Genomic DNA, 16,681 nt, shown 5'->3' with positions numbered 1-16,681 from the left:
AGCTTTCTATTGGTTCTCATTTTTATTGGATGACGTATCCGTCACTTCTCCAAATTCTCTGCGCCTTCTTTCCCGTCTCCGGTTTTCCAACGCACGCTGCGCAAATGTGACGAAACCAATCTTTTGCGGGGGCTATTTCCTATTGGCTAAGGAGGAGTGACCCACCAGCCAATCACAAAAGCCTTTCGCTGCTATTCCGTATGTCCCTCTGTCTTGAGGCTGCTCTTTTAACAGTTGACCTCTGAGCCTTCCTAGGAAAGTGATTCTTAAGCTAACTTTCCGCCGCTTAGCTTCTGAACTCTGGCATGACATATTTTTCATACTATCTTATCTCTTAGGAGATATTCTAAATGTTTTATAAACTCCAGTCTTATCCCGGCTGTCAAAACATGCCCTCTAAGATTGTCTTAAATTTCATTTAAAAAAAGTTCATAGCTTTAAAGCGTTTAAATAACTGAATATATGTGCTAGCACTACCAGACTTACTAACAGAATTTGGTCTGGTCTATGCAAAAACAAAGTATTTTCTAAATTTCTCTATTGCCAACTTGTGGTTGTCCTAGTATGGTAAATTATTCAGGTCAAATGGAATCCATTGCACACATCCCAACCCACCAGTTAATTTATATATTTACAAAACAGAACATTTCTCTGTCCTCTTTATTTTTATTTTTTTTAATCAAATTTAATCAAAATTCAGTTCAAAACTGCAGCAACGAGAGATGCAGGTAAATGATAAGTTGCTCATAGCTGTAGATATATTTTACTCCTGATTGGGGTTTTTTGTTGGAAAAACCCCAAGTACTAAAATCATGAAGTTTTCTTGGCCAGTATTAAAGGAAGAGGCTATGGACATTTGGAACTATTTTAATTATTAAGGACAATATGTTTAATATTGTTCATTACAACTAACCAGATTTTTTAAAAAGTAGGTCACAGCAGGAAAATGAGCTCGCCTATGACAATAATGCAAGGTATCACAATGTAATCTAATTGGTGTGGCCTTCCTGCTAGTTTTCTAAACGAGAAAGCAGGGAGAAATACAATATTTGCCCATCAAATGAGATTAAAGGAACCTTGTTTTTGACCAAGGCAATGACAAGAGTGTTTCTGAACATGGCAGTTTCACCAGTATTAGAAAGTAAGTTCACATACGAAGTACCAATCCAAGTAAAATATTTTAAATTGTAGGTCTTTTTACTGAAATTCATATTGCAGCCACATTTCCTGCATGTATCCAGAAAGTGCTTTTCACTCATCTAAAAGTCAATTGAATGTGAAAGCTTTATATTAGCCTTCCACCCTACACACAATTGCATATATGAAACATCTGACTGTAATAAAATTTCACAGAATATTCCTTTCTGGAAATCTTAAATACATAGAACTTAACAGATTTAACTGGATACCTATATAGGATCCCGCATTCGGCATCCAATGTAATAGTTGTCAACTAATATGGAAACAAATTTAAAAGTAGAAGTGTAAAAGTTAAATGTAAAATGCTTTTTCAATTTGCTTCTTAGTAGGTAGTATTTTAAGATAAGAACCCTTGAGTCTGCAAGTAGTATATAAGCTAACTGTCAAGAAGAGTAATAATAGAGGTTACCTAATTCCAATTTCAATAATAACCTATAATTTGTTAAGATTGTTCCTTTAAATCAAGAAGGATAGTTATTAATTTTTCAAAAGTAGTTATGGTGCCTTTGGTGCCTATTCCTTTATATCCTTTCTCCAGAAAGGATTAAGTTACAATTGTGTCAGCCAATACACATAGTAAAATATTGGTAATTTAATCTTGTCCTTACTATGTAGTTCAATATCATTTTGACTTTTACTGGATACCCATACTCCTAATAGGCACTCTCTATTTTAGCTCTTATTCATTTGTTATTATTGAGTTCATTTGTTGTTTGTTCAGCTTCTCTCACTTGCTTCAGCTTCGGCTAGCAGCTGCTCAGGTTGATAAGAAATATATACAATTGGCTTAATTTCACCATGCTTTCTTTTATTTCAAATACAGCAGTCTTTTTTGTTTTTTCTACTTTCTATTTCAATAATTTCTTTTTTCCACTATGCATTTCAATATATTTAACAATTAAACATACCGGTAGTTTATTAAAAGAAATTATAGAATCCTATCCAATAGAAATATAAACATATTTACTTGTCATTAATTACTTGTGCTTAATTAAGCAATTAATTACTTTATTGAGCACCACCGAGAATTTACATATCCCTAATGTATAATCTTATATTACTTCCAGTAACAAATCAAGTTGTTTCAATTGGGTGCTCCAGCAGAGGGCACTTTCACATCACAAGTTTGTCCTGGTCACTACTGCACCCCCCCCCACAACCTGTTACCATAGACTGTAGATAATATCTAAATGATATCCAAATATTTAAAATAATACAATGCTGTAAATACCATCATTGGCCATTGTATACAGAATTTTGTTAGGATATAAAGGAGAATAGGTTTAGTTAAAAGTTAGTGGCAAGCTGCAGTACTAATTCCCAAGTTTTGAACAGAAAGCTGCACTCAGAAGACTTTCCACTCTCTTCCCTATTCCAAATACAACACATCCCCCTTGAAGCAGAAAGGGAATCAACTGGCGGGCATTTGGACCACAGCTAGTCTGAAAGTTGTTATTTCATGTCCTAAAAATGTCTGACTTCTGATAACTTCGTCTGTCAGGGAAAGTTTTTCTTTTTTTTATTCACTTTATTATATTATAATAGCACTAGTATGAGTACAGCTTTGTCTAGGGAGCACCTGGAAAAAATATGCCCCACCATGAATACAACCTAACTTGCACTGAATAAACTATTAGAAAATTACAGTTACTGTATCCCATGTTGCTGTGTTTGACTTTGGAACACTCACCCAACCAATTGTTGCTATGCATAATTCTTTTATTATTTCTCAGTTATTCAAGCATCCCCAATGATCAGCAAGAGAAATGAAATTGATGGAAAGAAATATGTACATGATGCTATATTGTGAAATGCCAGAAAACTTCAGAACCACCGAGCTACAACAGAAATGAATATGCCTAACCAGAGATATAATTTAATATTAAATTCAATTGCTGCCCTTTGTTTTTGAACCAGATCCTGTAGTCCACATACAATTCCACTGCATTCAAGCAACACTAAAAAAAGCCTTTAATACAGCACTTTCTCAAAGACACATGGCTTTGTAAGAAGGGGGACAAATGGTTGATGTTTCATCTAGTACCATATGACCATTGTTACCATCTCCCATAATATGGAGAATTTCCAGACATGGGAGTACCATAATTAGTGGAAAGAACTTTTCACCGATCAAATAACCATAAAAACCAGAATAGGAAAAAAAGAAAGGAAAGTGGCAACCTCTGATTATTAAAATGCATGTAACTAATGGAAAGCTACTCTTGTGCTACCATATCAGCAGATACATCAGATACTAGACAGAGAGTTACTGGTGTCCAGAAAGTTGGGTCTTCATTTTCCTCCATGCTCACACCCAACGCCGTGCTCCAGTGCTGCTGTCAAACAAGTAATACTGGCCAGAGACTTCAAAAAACAAGAGATAGTGTTATTTTTTTTGCTTGTTTTGGTGTTACCTTCCTATCTTTTGCTCTATTTTTGTAGAGCTGCCCATCTTCAAACACAGCTCTAAGACAGAGGTAACCTCAATTTCATAATGTTATATAAAATCATGAAAAACCTAGAAGCTGTTCCTCTTCAGAATTGGAGAAAATAGCAATTTATCCAGAGTTGCTATCAATTTCACTTCTAAATATGAAATGGTTTGAATTTGTAACACTGCACAGACCCAGAAAACTCCTAGAGAGCCACCAATAGGCATTTAATTTATTCATCCTTTTTACATGCTCTACAGAGGGTAACATCATCTGGCAAAACTTCTTTTTTTTCAAAGCCACATAAGGTTGGGCTGCTTAATACTTGAATGCAAAACCGGCAGAGAATACAAGGACTGCAAGTGAGGCTGGATTTCAAAAAAACAGGCAAATCACTAATGTGAGTCTGTCAAGAAAACTACCTAGCACATGGAGGTGATGGGAGTGGGGGGATTTTTTTGCCACGACTGTATCTGAATGACTTGTGGTGGACTGCAGCTAAAAAAGGGGTCAGACGAGCAGGAAAAAACTGTCACTGATGACACAAGCATCAGCTTACAAAAATATAAGAGTTTCTGATAGACAGCTTAGGCAAAAGAATGTCCATCAGGCCACAAAGAGATAAAAGTGACTAAAGAGCTGAATGAGAACCAATGTGCACATTTGTGTAATCATCTATTCCCATGTAATACAATGACTATTCTCATATAATTTTTCTCTAGAATTTTTTAAAAAGCACAAGTCAGTGTTAACAATGATGGGAAAGGGCACAGACAGGGCGTTCTTCATCTAAAGCCAGACTTCCCAGCAAGACATTACGGTAGTGTATTACCAAGTCCTCTGCAGAGCATAACAATGGCATAAATCCAGTATGGTCTCTGGCAATCATTCCTTATTATGTGTAAGGAAACCAACAATATACAGTAACTAAGGTTTTCAACTGCCAAAGCCCTGCAGTCTCTGTAGGAGCATAAGTGATGTGACACAGCAACTGCAGCTCTCATCCTCTTTCAAATAAATCCAGCTTTAGCCAAAAGATGAACTCTGGTATTTCCTTTTTTTTTTTTTTTTGCAATTATATACAAGAGTTCGTTTATGGGAAATTGAGAATTTATATCTTTTCTATTGACTGATTTTTCTATGCTCTGGAGGTCAAGATGAATTAAAACCAACTGGAGATTAAACTTACTGGGGTCTTGAGCCCGGCCATCAAACTGGTGTTCCTATAATGAGAGAGACAGAAAGAGAGAGGAAAAGAGAGAGAGATGATCCACCTCTTCCCATGGGCAAGGAGCCCAGGAAGAAGAAAGCAAGCTTCCTTGAACTTAACCTTCTGTCATTTCCCAGACCAATACAAAGGCCTCATCCATATCTCCTGCTTGCTGTGGCATCAGGTACCTCACTGTTTATCAAGATAGTATCTCTCAACTTATCCCTAGGCTCCTCTGTGAGCAGCCTTTGTCAGCCTTTTCTTGCTGTACATCAAATGTGGTATTTTCCATGTTGTTGGCTCAAGTAGCATACTGTAGCCTCATTCATGATCTCATTTTATTATGGGCAATGCCTCCCCTCCAATTGCTTCATATGCACATGCCCCCTTCCTACAATCCCTGGTAGCTTCCCTCCAAGGTCTCTTCATCTTGAGCTGCTGGGATACCTATCCTCCTTGAGAAAGACTTTTCCCATAAAAGACTGAGGCGTTTTATGGATTTCTTATGTACCTGAAAATCTTGGTGTTTTGAAACCCTGCTACAGTGTTTCCTTTTTGGATGAAGCTCTGATGGACCATTGAATACTTAAGATTTTTGGCTGATGTGAGTAAATAACATTATAGCCTATTTTTTACCTGCTTGTAATTTCCTGACATTCCCCAGAGGAAAATCCTACATAAATGCATTTGAGCGGAAAGTGCCATTTTGTCTACTCTAATGCTATTTTATATACTCCATGAGATACTTACCTATAGCCACCAGGATGTTTGCAACTGATCAACTGAAGGAGACAGCAGCAGCTTAAGCACAGTCTTGAATGTAAAAATAAAAATCAAGCTAGGCCATGATAACATACCAGACTCTGCAAGTCGGTGACATCCTTCCTTGCTTCTTCTGTCACCTTGTAATTTTTTCCCACTTCTTTGCTCCTGTGTGAGATATTGCATGAAAAAAGAGCTCTTCCATTAATGTCCTGAGAGAAGACTAGCAGAACCAATGACATAAAACAGTGTTTTCAACCTTGACCAATTGAAGAGGTGTGGACTTTGTTTTGCTGGCTGGGGAATTCTGGGAGTTGAAATTCACACCTCTTCAAGTGGCCAAGGTTGAAAAACACTGACATAAAAGATACAGCCTGGAGCTCTATCACAAATTAACTGATGCTCCTCTCCAGTTTTCTCCAAACTTGTGTCCACAAATATATGGAGACTATAGCATGACCATGCCAGTATGGCTAGGTGTAGTAAGAATTACAGTCCCAAGACATTTAACGCACACAAATCTACCCCAATTTTTTCTAGAAGCATGTGATAGCTTGTGCGGGGGAGTTGAACTAGATGATCTACAAGGTCCCTTCTAACTGTGTTAATCTGTCAAATCTGAAATGTAGGATTTGGACATTCACAGGCCTTTGCTGCAGACAGATTATTTAAAAAAAATTGCAGCACCGATTTCTCAGCAACTGCAAAATCTCATTTCTATAGCTGTCCCTATTTTCAGTAAAAGAATAACATCAGTATGAAAACTGTTCTCTTTATCATTTTTTAAAAGTAAAGACTGCAAAGAAATAAAAATGCACAGAAATGAAGACAATGTCTGATGAATTTTTTTATAGCTGGGTGAGGCAAGAGAGATTGGTGGGGTAGATTGAAGGGGTTTCAGATTGAGTCACGATACCTTGAATAATCATAAGCAACTTAGAAGGGGATCACAGTACTTTTAAAAACCTGATTAGGCTAATGCAAATTTCATGGGACACTATTAAAACTGTCTCTGGGCTTTGTTCTCTGTTACCCAAATGATCACAGTGGGCAGTAATTTCATAAAGTTTGAGAAGTCATATAATATAAGAGGCCATGTGGTATATAGATTAAAATTAAATTATTAGTAGTAATGTATTTACTTCTTGTCCAACCCTAACATTAATGAAGCCATTAATTCCTAGGGGATCGTATACATTTATTTTATTTATTTTATTTTAAGGGATCAAAGTATCTGAAAGTGTGAGAACCACAGAACTAAAGAATAAAGCACTGAAGCTTAGCATATTACATGGTTCCTCCCTCTAGACTGCCAGAAGCAGAATAATTAAAAAGCCAATATACTGAATTTGCATAAAATATTCTTATGGTAGAATGTTATTTTTCTTAGAGCCTTTGATGTAGAGTTTCCAAACTGGAATTTCAGCTGTTGGGCTGTATTCAACAAAGGCCCATCCACATCACACTTCACAAAAGATTTCTTTCCTCCACCAGTTAATGTAAAAATTACATCTGTTAGTATGGTGTATATCCAATAGCTCATATTAAATGAAAGGACAAGCTTGTAATACAGACACATGTTTATACCCACACAAATTTATAAAAATGAAAATATTAATATGACCAGCAAGGGAGCCACTACTGTGCACAACTGTACAAAGACCAGAAGAATGGAATTCCTAATAACAAAAAAGAACATGCAGAGGGAGAATGAATGGTTTTCAATTGTACCTTTCTCAAAAGTAGCCATATAAATCTATATAAACATACACGTGTGTGTGCACGCACACACGCACATGTGTAGGTAGTCCTTGCTCAACTTACAACAGTTCATTTAATGATGATTCAAAATTACAACACTAAAAAACATGATTTATAATAATTTTTTACACTTTTACACTTACACTTACGTTGCAACATCCCCATGGTCACATGATCAAAATTCAGATGTTTGGCAACTGGTTCATACTTATGACTGTTGCTGTGTCCCAAGGTCATGTGATTTCCCCTTATATGACCTTCTGACAAGCAAAATCAATAGGGAAGCCGGATTCACTTAACTATGTGACTAACTTTGTTAGTCTGTGGCAAAAGAGGTCGTAAAATAGGGCAAAATTCACTTAACAAATATCTCACCTACAGTAGCAACATAAATTTTGGGCTCAATTGTGATCATAAATCGAGGACTACATGTATGTATGTATGTATGTATGTATGTATGTATGTATGTATGATTGATCAATTTAAGATAGAGAAAAAAGTGTGACAAGATTGCATTCTCTCTCTTTTCTTGTTCAACCTATATGTCAAAATGATACTGAGGAAGCTAAATAAAGCATTAGGGTAATGAATGGAGGAAAAAAACTTCAACAATCTTCAATATGCTGATGATACAACTCTCCCCTCAGAAAGCAAAGAAGGCTTAGAATATCTGATCAGGAAAATCAGAGGAGAAAGTGAGAATGTTGGTCTCTTTCTGAACATCAAAAAGACCAAGCTCATGACCGCTGCAAGGAATGGAAACATCAACATAGAAATGGAAGGTGAAGAGATAGAATGTATGGGAAATTCAGTTTCCTAGGATCGCAGATCGATCAAACTGGTGGATACAGCCCAGAAATAAAACACCTCATTGAACTGGGTCGCACAGCAATGATGAACATGAGCCATGTTCATATTCAGCAATGATCAGAGGTGGTATTCAGCAGGTTCTGACCAGTTCTAGAGAACCAGTAGTGGATATTTTGAGTAGTTTGGAGAACCAGCAAATACCACCTCTGACTGGAGAGTTTACAGTATCCTTCCCCTTCACACCCACCAAGCCTACCACAGAACCAGTAGTAAAAAAATTTGACCACTGGCAATGATGCATATGAAAAAGCAAGGACATCAGCCTGGCAACCAAATGTAGGTTAGTCCATTCTATCTTGTTCTCCATAGCTACCTATGGTTGTGAAAGCTGGACCTTAAAAAAACAAGTCAAGAAGAAGATCAACTTGTTTGAGCTGTGGTTCTGGAGAAGGCTCCTGTGTGTTCCTTGGACAGCCAAAATGACTAACAGGCAAGTACTGGAGTATATAACACCAGCCATGCCTCTAGAAGGCAAAAATCACAAAAATGCATCTCACTTATTTTGGCCATGTCATGCAGGATAATTCATTGGAGAAAACAACTATGTTTGGAAGAGTAAAAGGAATCTAGGCCACTAAGAAACATGGTGGCTGGACACCATCAAAGCTGACTCCAGCAAGAGCAAATAAAAACTCAAAGAAGCAAAATTGGAGGACGTGGAGAGACCTGGCCCATAGAATCACCAAGAGTCAGACACGACAGAGGACACCATCATCACCATTCATATAAATGTGTGTGCTTGTGTATGTGTGGAAATATACAAATACATATGCATATGCAGGAGTAGGCTTCAAAAATTTTAGCAACCAGTTCTCTGCCTGGTTGCTGGCTGGGCATGGCCCTGGTGGGCGTGGCCTAGCCGGCCTCCTACACCACAGCAGAGGGGCCGTTTTCGCTCTCCCCGGGCTCCGGAGTCTTTTCTTGAGCCTCGAGGAGGGCGAAAACAGCCTCCCCAGGCTCCAGAGGCCCTCTGGAGGCCAGAAACAGGCCATTTCCGGACTTTCGGAACTTCCAGGAGGCCCTTTTTTTGCCCTCCTTGGGCTCCAGACTGTTTTTTCGAGCTTCCGGGAGGGCAAAACAGCCTCCTCAAGCTCTGGAGGCCAGTCATTAGTGGCCTGTAATGTATTCCTATTACTAGGTATAATCTTTAGCAAATGCCAGTGTTTACAAATTATATTTCTAATTCCACAGACCCAGCTTTGATATTGAGGGTATACTATCTTATTTTTCATTGTTGGACTTTAAAAATAAAGGCTCCTAATTAATAGTTTGTATCTGTAGCTTATTCCAAAGCTTCCCCCCAAAATTAGACATGAAATATAGAAATAGTATTTTCGCATGAAGATTACAGATTATCCATGACAAGAGGCACTTACGTGTTCTGTAGTAGAGCCTGAGATATCTCTCCTGGTGACTTCCTGAAAGCCAAACAAGAACAGAGTCAGTTTGCAGAAGACATTATCTCCTATTTGAATGTGGTCAGAGCTTTGAGATGCTATGAAATAAATTATAATGTTTTTTTCAGCTTGAAAGATCAGGGAAAGGTTTCTTGGAGCATAGAGTAAATTGGAAAAGATCAAGTTTTCCAGACAGCGGAAGGGCTATAGTATATTTTACAAAATCATATAATGCTCCTTGGTTAAAGATTGCTCATCTTTGGTTTCAGTCTAATATCTTTTCATAATGCGTCCTGAAATAGCCGATGCTAATAATTGTAGTCATCCTGGAGAAGGTCCATCTAAGTAGTTGCTAATAGTCAACATTGATTTGATGACACATAATCAATAAGTCAATTTGTAGTTAATGTTAGATTTCAAGCTAGTAACACAGATATGATTTTCCTGAATACTCACCTCCGGCAGAATTGCCAAAACAGCAAACCCAAGGCAGAAAAGAAGAGGATTCCAGTGAGTGTAAGAACCACCACAAACCATGGATCTGGTGCCCAGTATGTCACAGTTCTGTGCAAAACAATTGGCTTTTCGGTGGTTGTCTGAAATCATAATAGTGTAAATTTAGTATGCAGTCCAGCCAAACTCAACTCATGTAACTCATGAAAGAGCTAAATTATTGGGTGCTGATTCTTCTTGAATTTTATAGATATTTCTTTTCAATCCATTCTTCATCATAAACTCAGATTCCATCTATTATTCCTGATTCAGCCTGCAACAGTGCTTCAACAATGCCAGGGAATGCTTAGCCCTACGCCTATTGCAAATTACAATTTACAGCAGCCAAACTAGCATGATTAATGCTGCCAGTTCTAGGAGTTTTTGTTAAGAATTTGACATTCTCTCTCAGTAGCTAAGTCAGAATACTTTACAATAGCAAGATAAAACTGTGCTGAGTAGCAGCCTCAGAGTCATTCGCTCTCACACACATATTCCAAATCACATGGGGGGTGGGTGGGAAGTAACATAAAGTAACCACAAGACTATGATTTAAATCCCAATTTGGACATGAAAGCTAGCTGAGTGAAATTGGTCCAATCCCTCTCTTTCAGCCCAACCCACTTCATAGGATTGTTGTTATGGGGAAAATAGGAGGAGGAAGGAGTACTATATATATTCACTATATAAAAAAACAAATACTGCTAATTCCACAGTGCCTCAGAAAATCCACTGGGCTTTCACATTGTCAGAACTTACAAAGCAATCTTTAAATGCTACTCCTCTGGAGGCACCTAAATGCTTCATTGTGGGGAAGCAATGTAGATAGAGAAATATCTATTCTCATGACTTACTTCACAGACTGGGGAAATAGTCCGTGGGACAAATTCCAAACATGTGTGATAAATGGAAGTGATGCAAATGGAAGAAAAAGTCCATGCCCGCAATACATATGACTGCTCACCGTAGTGGTTATGGTGGTAGTAGATACAGTTGTGGCCCAAGGGATCACATTAACAACAACTGTGACTGTGGTGGTGAACTGAGGTGAGCTAACACTGTCTGTCACTTCCACCAGAAGCACAAAAATAAGAGGATCATTTATGTCATCCGGTCCGTAGGAAAAGGTGTTAGGGAAAAGGCTTTGTCCTTCCATGCGAAAACGGCCATTTACATTGCCTAGAAAAGAACAGAGCATTGCTGTTTTAAGTGAGTGTTAGATTTATTCCTAATTTAATTGCTTGTAACTTTCTGCCAGAAATCCTTCAGAAAGCTATTTGAAACTGATCCACAATCGTCCTCACTATTTTAGATCTTTGTCAACACCAAAACACAGCAGTCATTGGCATATTCACATCTGTGACTCTGATAGTCACTGGGAGCATCCTGAGACGGGAATGGGACAACTCACCACAGCCAACTCACCACAGCCAACTCACTGCAGGACAATGTAATAATTCTATTTAACTATTTAAAAAATTTTTTTTTGCCATTTACATTTTATTATGTCCCTCCTTCTGCATCCTTTCTTTAATTATTCTATTTCACCATTTCTTTGATATTAGTGAAACTCTTGTCCTGCAGCAAGTTTCCCTGTGGCGAGATGGCCGTGGCGAGTTGGTCATGGCGAGTTGGCCATGCCGAATTGTCATTGACCCTCCTGAGCCAATTAGTGTTCTCCCCGCTTCCTCTATAGCTGACCAGTCCTGGAGAGCAAAAATCCAGTCAGTTGCCTTCTGAACTACTGTAGTGGCATTTAATGAACAACAACCCCATGACCACAGTCCACATAAAGATGATAAATGGCTAGTGACCTGCCTCATGAACCATTTTTTTCCTAAACTTGTAGAAATGCATATTGTAAAAAATATATAAACAAATCCATCCAAATGTCTCCAAAACTTCTCACTGACAGGACTTCCATGCCACTGTTGCATTAAAAAACCCTTCTGTGAGTTGTGAAGCTGGCAGAATAGCATTCCTACCATTTTCCAACAAGGTGCTCTTCCAAAAAACTTTAACCAGGGCTTCATGTAGATATTCTGTCTAGAATGACAAGTTCTAAATGTAGTAAGGATATATGAAAAGACAAATTCCAGAAAGAAGACACCTTAGTATAGAACTTGGAAGCGGGAGCGGGGAAGGTTCCAACTGCTGTTATTCCTGGCTTGAACCAAAGAATTTAGTATTTAGTATTTATTTGATTTGTCAATCACTTATAAGATATAGGTATAAGAATAAATATAGTTTTGAAAACATGAGATAGATACTTATAAGAAAAATAAAAAACAATAGGACAGGGACGGTAGGCACGATTGGTGTGCTTATGCACGCCCCCTACAGGCCTCTTAGGAAGGGGGGTGAGGTCAATAGTAGACAGTCTAAGGTTAAAGTTTTTGGGGTTTGGGGAAGAAACCACAGAGTCAGGTAGAGTTTTCCAGACATTGACCACTCTGTTGCTGAAGTTGTATTTCCTGCAATCAAGTTTGGCACGGTTAACCTTGAGTTTGTATCTATTGTGTGCTCTTGTATTGTTATGATTAAAGCTGAAGTATTCTTTTGCAGGTAGGACATTGCAATGTATGATTTTATATACTATATTTAATTTATATATAATTAGGATGTGAGAAGAGACAGTTTTCCTCCAGCTAGGAATTGGCCTATCCCCTGAAGCAAGAATGATCCTATAAAAAGCTGGTCCCTTTTCACTAAGGCAAAAGATGGGGTAGTTTTGCCACACATTGAAAAATGACCCCATCTCTGCCAGCTTGCTTGTTTTTTGTTCCTCCATTCTGAGTGCTCTCCCACTTGCCGATCCAGTTGTCCACAAGCAATTCCCACAGAAGCCCCATCACCCTCCATTTAGCTTACTTCAAACTACAATTCCCACAGGTATGGAGCCCTATTTCATATCATCATCAAAAAGTCTAGGGCAATTATAAGGCAAAATGAGGAAAGGCACAGCCTTCCAGATCTCAGGGGACAAAAATGGTTAACTATCATCTTGCAGAAACTGGATTGAACCACCTGGATGACATCTCTACCTGGAGAGCATCCCCATGAGAAAAATGTGCTTTATTTCCAGCACATTCCCTCTTTCATTGCTATCCAGTACTAACTGGGTCCATCTCGCTAAATCCACTTTTCCTCAATTTAATTATTTAATCATTTTATAAGTAGCAGCAGTAACAGCCCTTACTGGTGGGCTTCTATTCTCCAACTTTTTCCCTGTTTCAAGTTCAGCTTATTCCTTCTTTTTTCCAGATCCAACAGAAGACCCCAGTACAAATATCTTTTAATTTATTTAAACAGATCCTGGCAACTTGTGATCCATTCCATACCATGAACAATGTTGTAGGCCAGTTTGGTTCCCCTCTCCTCATCTTCACAATTAACATCTGTGATTGGTATAGTTCTGGCTTGGGTGGAATATATGGACCTCACCAAAAATGGTTCTTTACACTTAGGAGGATGATCGTTCACATCCTGGGGATAAAAAGGACATCAAGTTTCATGGTAGGCAGCTCACCAAACATTCTCCACCTTGTTGCAATGATCACAGACTTTCCAACAACAACAACAACAGCAACCAAGCCTTCAAGCAAGAAAGGTTTCCAGGCCTCAGGCTTCCCCAGTTGCCACAAAGGGAAATAAGCTATTGCAACATGTGTATAATTATAATTCTACCCAAACCAAATTAAGACTAAAAAACAGCATAAAGCAGATACTTGCAGAAGTGATTTTGTGCTGGAATAGTATGACTTTCTGCAGTTGGTTATTTGCCAGATGAGATTACAATACAGGTAGTCCTTGACTTACAACCATCCATTTAGTGACCATTTGAAGTTACAATGGCACTGAAAAATAAGTGACTTATGACCGTTTTTCACATTTATGACTGTTTGCAGCATCCCCATGGTCACATGATCAAAATTCAGATCAGTTGGCAACTGGTTCGTATTTATGACGGTTGCAGTGTACAGGGGTCGTGTGATCCCCTTTTGCGACTTTCTGACAAGTAAAGTCAATGGGGAAGCCAGATTCACTTCACAACCAGGTTGCTAACTTAACAACTGCAGAGATTCACTTAACAACTGTGGCAAGAAAGGTCATAAAGTGGAGCAAGATTCACTTAACTGTCTTGTTTAGCAAAAGACATTTTCAACTCAATTGTGGTTGTAGGTTGAGCGCAACCTGTATTCAGTGGGCTAGCAGGCATTTCTCAAAGACAGGAACTGTATTAAGATCATAACCCATAAAACAAACTACTGCCCTCAGTAAAAAAACTGCTCCCTCCGAGGGCTTAGTTTTAAATTTTATTTTTGATAGCAAAGCAACAGAAGGGAAAATGGCTACCTTGCTTTTCTCTTAGTATTACAATGCTCTTCTTGATCTGAAGCAGGTTTCATGGCTACTATTTACTACTGAATTTAAAAGTTGCAGGCAAATACCAAGTTATAAAGTCAAAGCTTTTAGAAACGATCCTACCTTGTACATTTCAGATGTTTTGGCAACAGTTCCCAACCAGCATAGCTATTGGTCTAGGGATTGTGGGGGAATGGGCAGTGAATCCAATGCATCTAGAAGGCACCAATTTGGCTACTCTGTATAGCTGGTCTCTCTCTACTCCCACTTGAATAACAAAAATTTATGCCCATGCAATTTTTGTTTTCAAGGTATCAGGTTTCTGACAGAAAGGACCCACAGATTGGCATCTTTATAGCAACAGATAGGATAACAGGCTACGTTTCTCCTTGCAAATGCCCTTAACAAATGGACATTTTAGAAGAGTGATAAATTAAAACCAATAAAATACATTACTGTATAGCCTATTAAAGAGCACAAGTGGGAAGATACAAATATGTAACACAGGATACATTTGCATATTGCTTAGCAAGTGAGTAGTTGTAAATCAAAGGAAAAGGAGGCTGGTCAAAGCTCAGCTTTTCCTAGCACAAGAATGGCCAACCTTTTTGTGGAAAGAGTGGCGGCACTCCCATTTTTAAAAACCAGGACGGAGACATTGAGTCATGCTGCTGCACAGGCTAGAGATGAACACATTGCCTTGTTTGGGTTTTTCTTTTATAGGGCTAGGATAAAGCATGTAATAGGTTTAATATTGTCTTTATTCAAACACACTTATCCATAGACATTCCTCCTCCCCCCAATAATTATGTCCCAAAGGCTGATGTTTGGCATCTGCTGCTGCTGAATTGTTTGGCAGAGTTTCAGGAGCTACCAAGTGTGGTGGGAATACAGCATGCAAGTCAGAGCTCCCCAGCTATCTCACTTAATCAATTGCGTGATCTAGAGGATATAATTTATGGTGCACCAGGGGAGGGGGAGTCAATGCTTTGTATCAAAATACTGTAGCCTCTCTTCTGTTTTCAAATTACCTGCACAAAAATTGTGACGTTACACGTTGTTGTCTTTTGTGTGTTGGGAGCTGCTTCATTCTCCAGGTCTTTTAGAATGACATCCAGATAATACACTTTCCGTTCTTCATAATCCAGGGGCAAAAGTACATGTAGCTGACCTGTGACATGTTATAAAAAACTATTCTGGTAATTTCCAGTTTAGTCTGCATCCAGACCCAGCCTGCTCCTCACCAGTATCTATATCCCCATGCCACGCAGTTCAGCTTCAGCTAACAAAAGTATAGTTGGTGCTTATTTATTGTACAAAGAAAATACCAAAATATTTAACTGGAAAGAAGGGATAGAAGGCAGGCAAAAGCAGAGGGAGAAAGAAAGAAATGTGAACAATGGTCAAGAATTTTCCTTCCTTCCTTCCTTCCTTCCTCCCTCCCTCCCTCTCTCCCTCCCTTTCTTTCTTTTGTAATTACAACTTGATACTCTGTCCAATAAATTAGAAAAACCCTGCAAGCTTTCTGTCTTTTAAGTAACTATTTTTTGCAAGTTTCATTTTCTTCTTTCGGAATTGTTTGACCTAAAATATATAGTAGTGCCTATGTTATACTTTACAGAGTTTGGAACCTGCCTTCCTCATTCAGTTGCTAAACATAATTCGATTTTAAATATGGGAGATCAGTGTACTGTTGTATTCCCCCTGAGGAAGTCCTTGTGTAGTTTCAGACAACTGAAACAATGAGTGAAAGAAGACCCTTAAGCTGTTTGATAAATAAAGTCTGGGGAGGCCCTGCCAAGTAGGACCACCATTAGCTACCTGTACGGCTATTAATGTAGAAAGCATCCTCATCCGTTATGCTGTATTCAATGTTGTTGAATGGATAGTCTCGATCAGAGCCATTGACATTGCCAATTTTGTATCCATACTCAGTATTCTCTGGTACATTGAAAACCCGTTTTGAGCATTGTGGATAGAATTCATTCACTCGTCTTACTGTCACCAGCACAGGTACGGTAGCTGAAAGATACAGAAAAAGAAAGAAACCCAGAAAGCTTACGTGACGACAAAGTTCCAGGAAGCACTTTGTAATTGGCAAGTAACTAAATGCCTAACCTACATAATTACAGACAGCAAGCAAAGCTCAAATACAGTAATACAAGGTTCTTCAAACTTGACAGCTTTAAGAC

The 16,681-nt window shown here is 38.4% G+C and overlaps 1 protein-coding gene across 1 annotated transcript in view; it reads right to left on the bottom strand.

Moving 5' to 3' along the window:
• Positions 1 to 1,987: 1,987 nt before the first annotated feature.
• The window catches only part of CDHR4 (cadherin related family member 4), a 35,525-nt gene continuing 20,831 nt past the window's right edge, over positions 1,988 to 16,681 (bottom strand). The window contains exons 12-20 of the mRNA XM_087924122.1: positions 16,311 to 16,511; positions 15,521 to 15,660; positions 13,466 to 13,610; positions 11,089 to 11,303; positions 10,089 to 10,228; positions 9,612 to 9,653; positions 5,700 to 5,772; positions 4,822 to 4,855; positions 1,988 to 3,564 (exon numbers count right to left, since the gene is read on the bottom strand). Of these exons, the coding sequence (XP_087780248.1) occupies positions 3,509 to 3,564; positions 4,822 to 4,855; positions 5,700 to 5,772; positions 9,612 to 9,653; positions 10,089 to 10,228; positions 11,089 to 11,303; positions 13,466 to 13,610; positions 15,521 to 15,660; positions 16,311 to 16,511 (1,046 nt within the window). The 3' untranslated portion in view covers positions 1,988 to 3,508. The remainder of the gene's footprint in view (positions 3,565 to 4,821; positions 4,856 to 5,699; positions 5,773 to 9,611; positions 9,654 to 10,088; positions 10,229 to 11,088; positions 11,304 to 13,465; positions 13,611 to 15,520; positions 15,661 to 16,310; positions 16,512 to 16,681) is intronic.

This window comes from Pseudonaja textilis, chromosome 2, assembly GCF_049901715.1.
Source record: "Pseudonaja textilis isolate UNSWEBS1 chromosome 2, rPseTex1.2, whole genome shotgun sequence".
NCBI lineage: Eukaryota > Metazoa > Chordata > Lepidosauria > Squamata > Elapidae > Pseudonaja > Pseudonaja textilis.
This window is presented reverse-complemented; position numbering and strand designations above follow the sequence as displayed.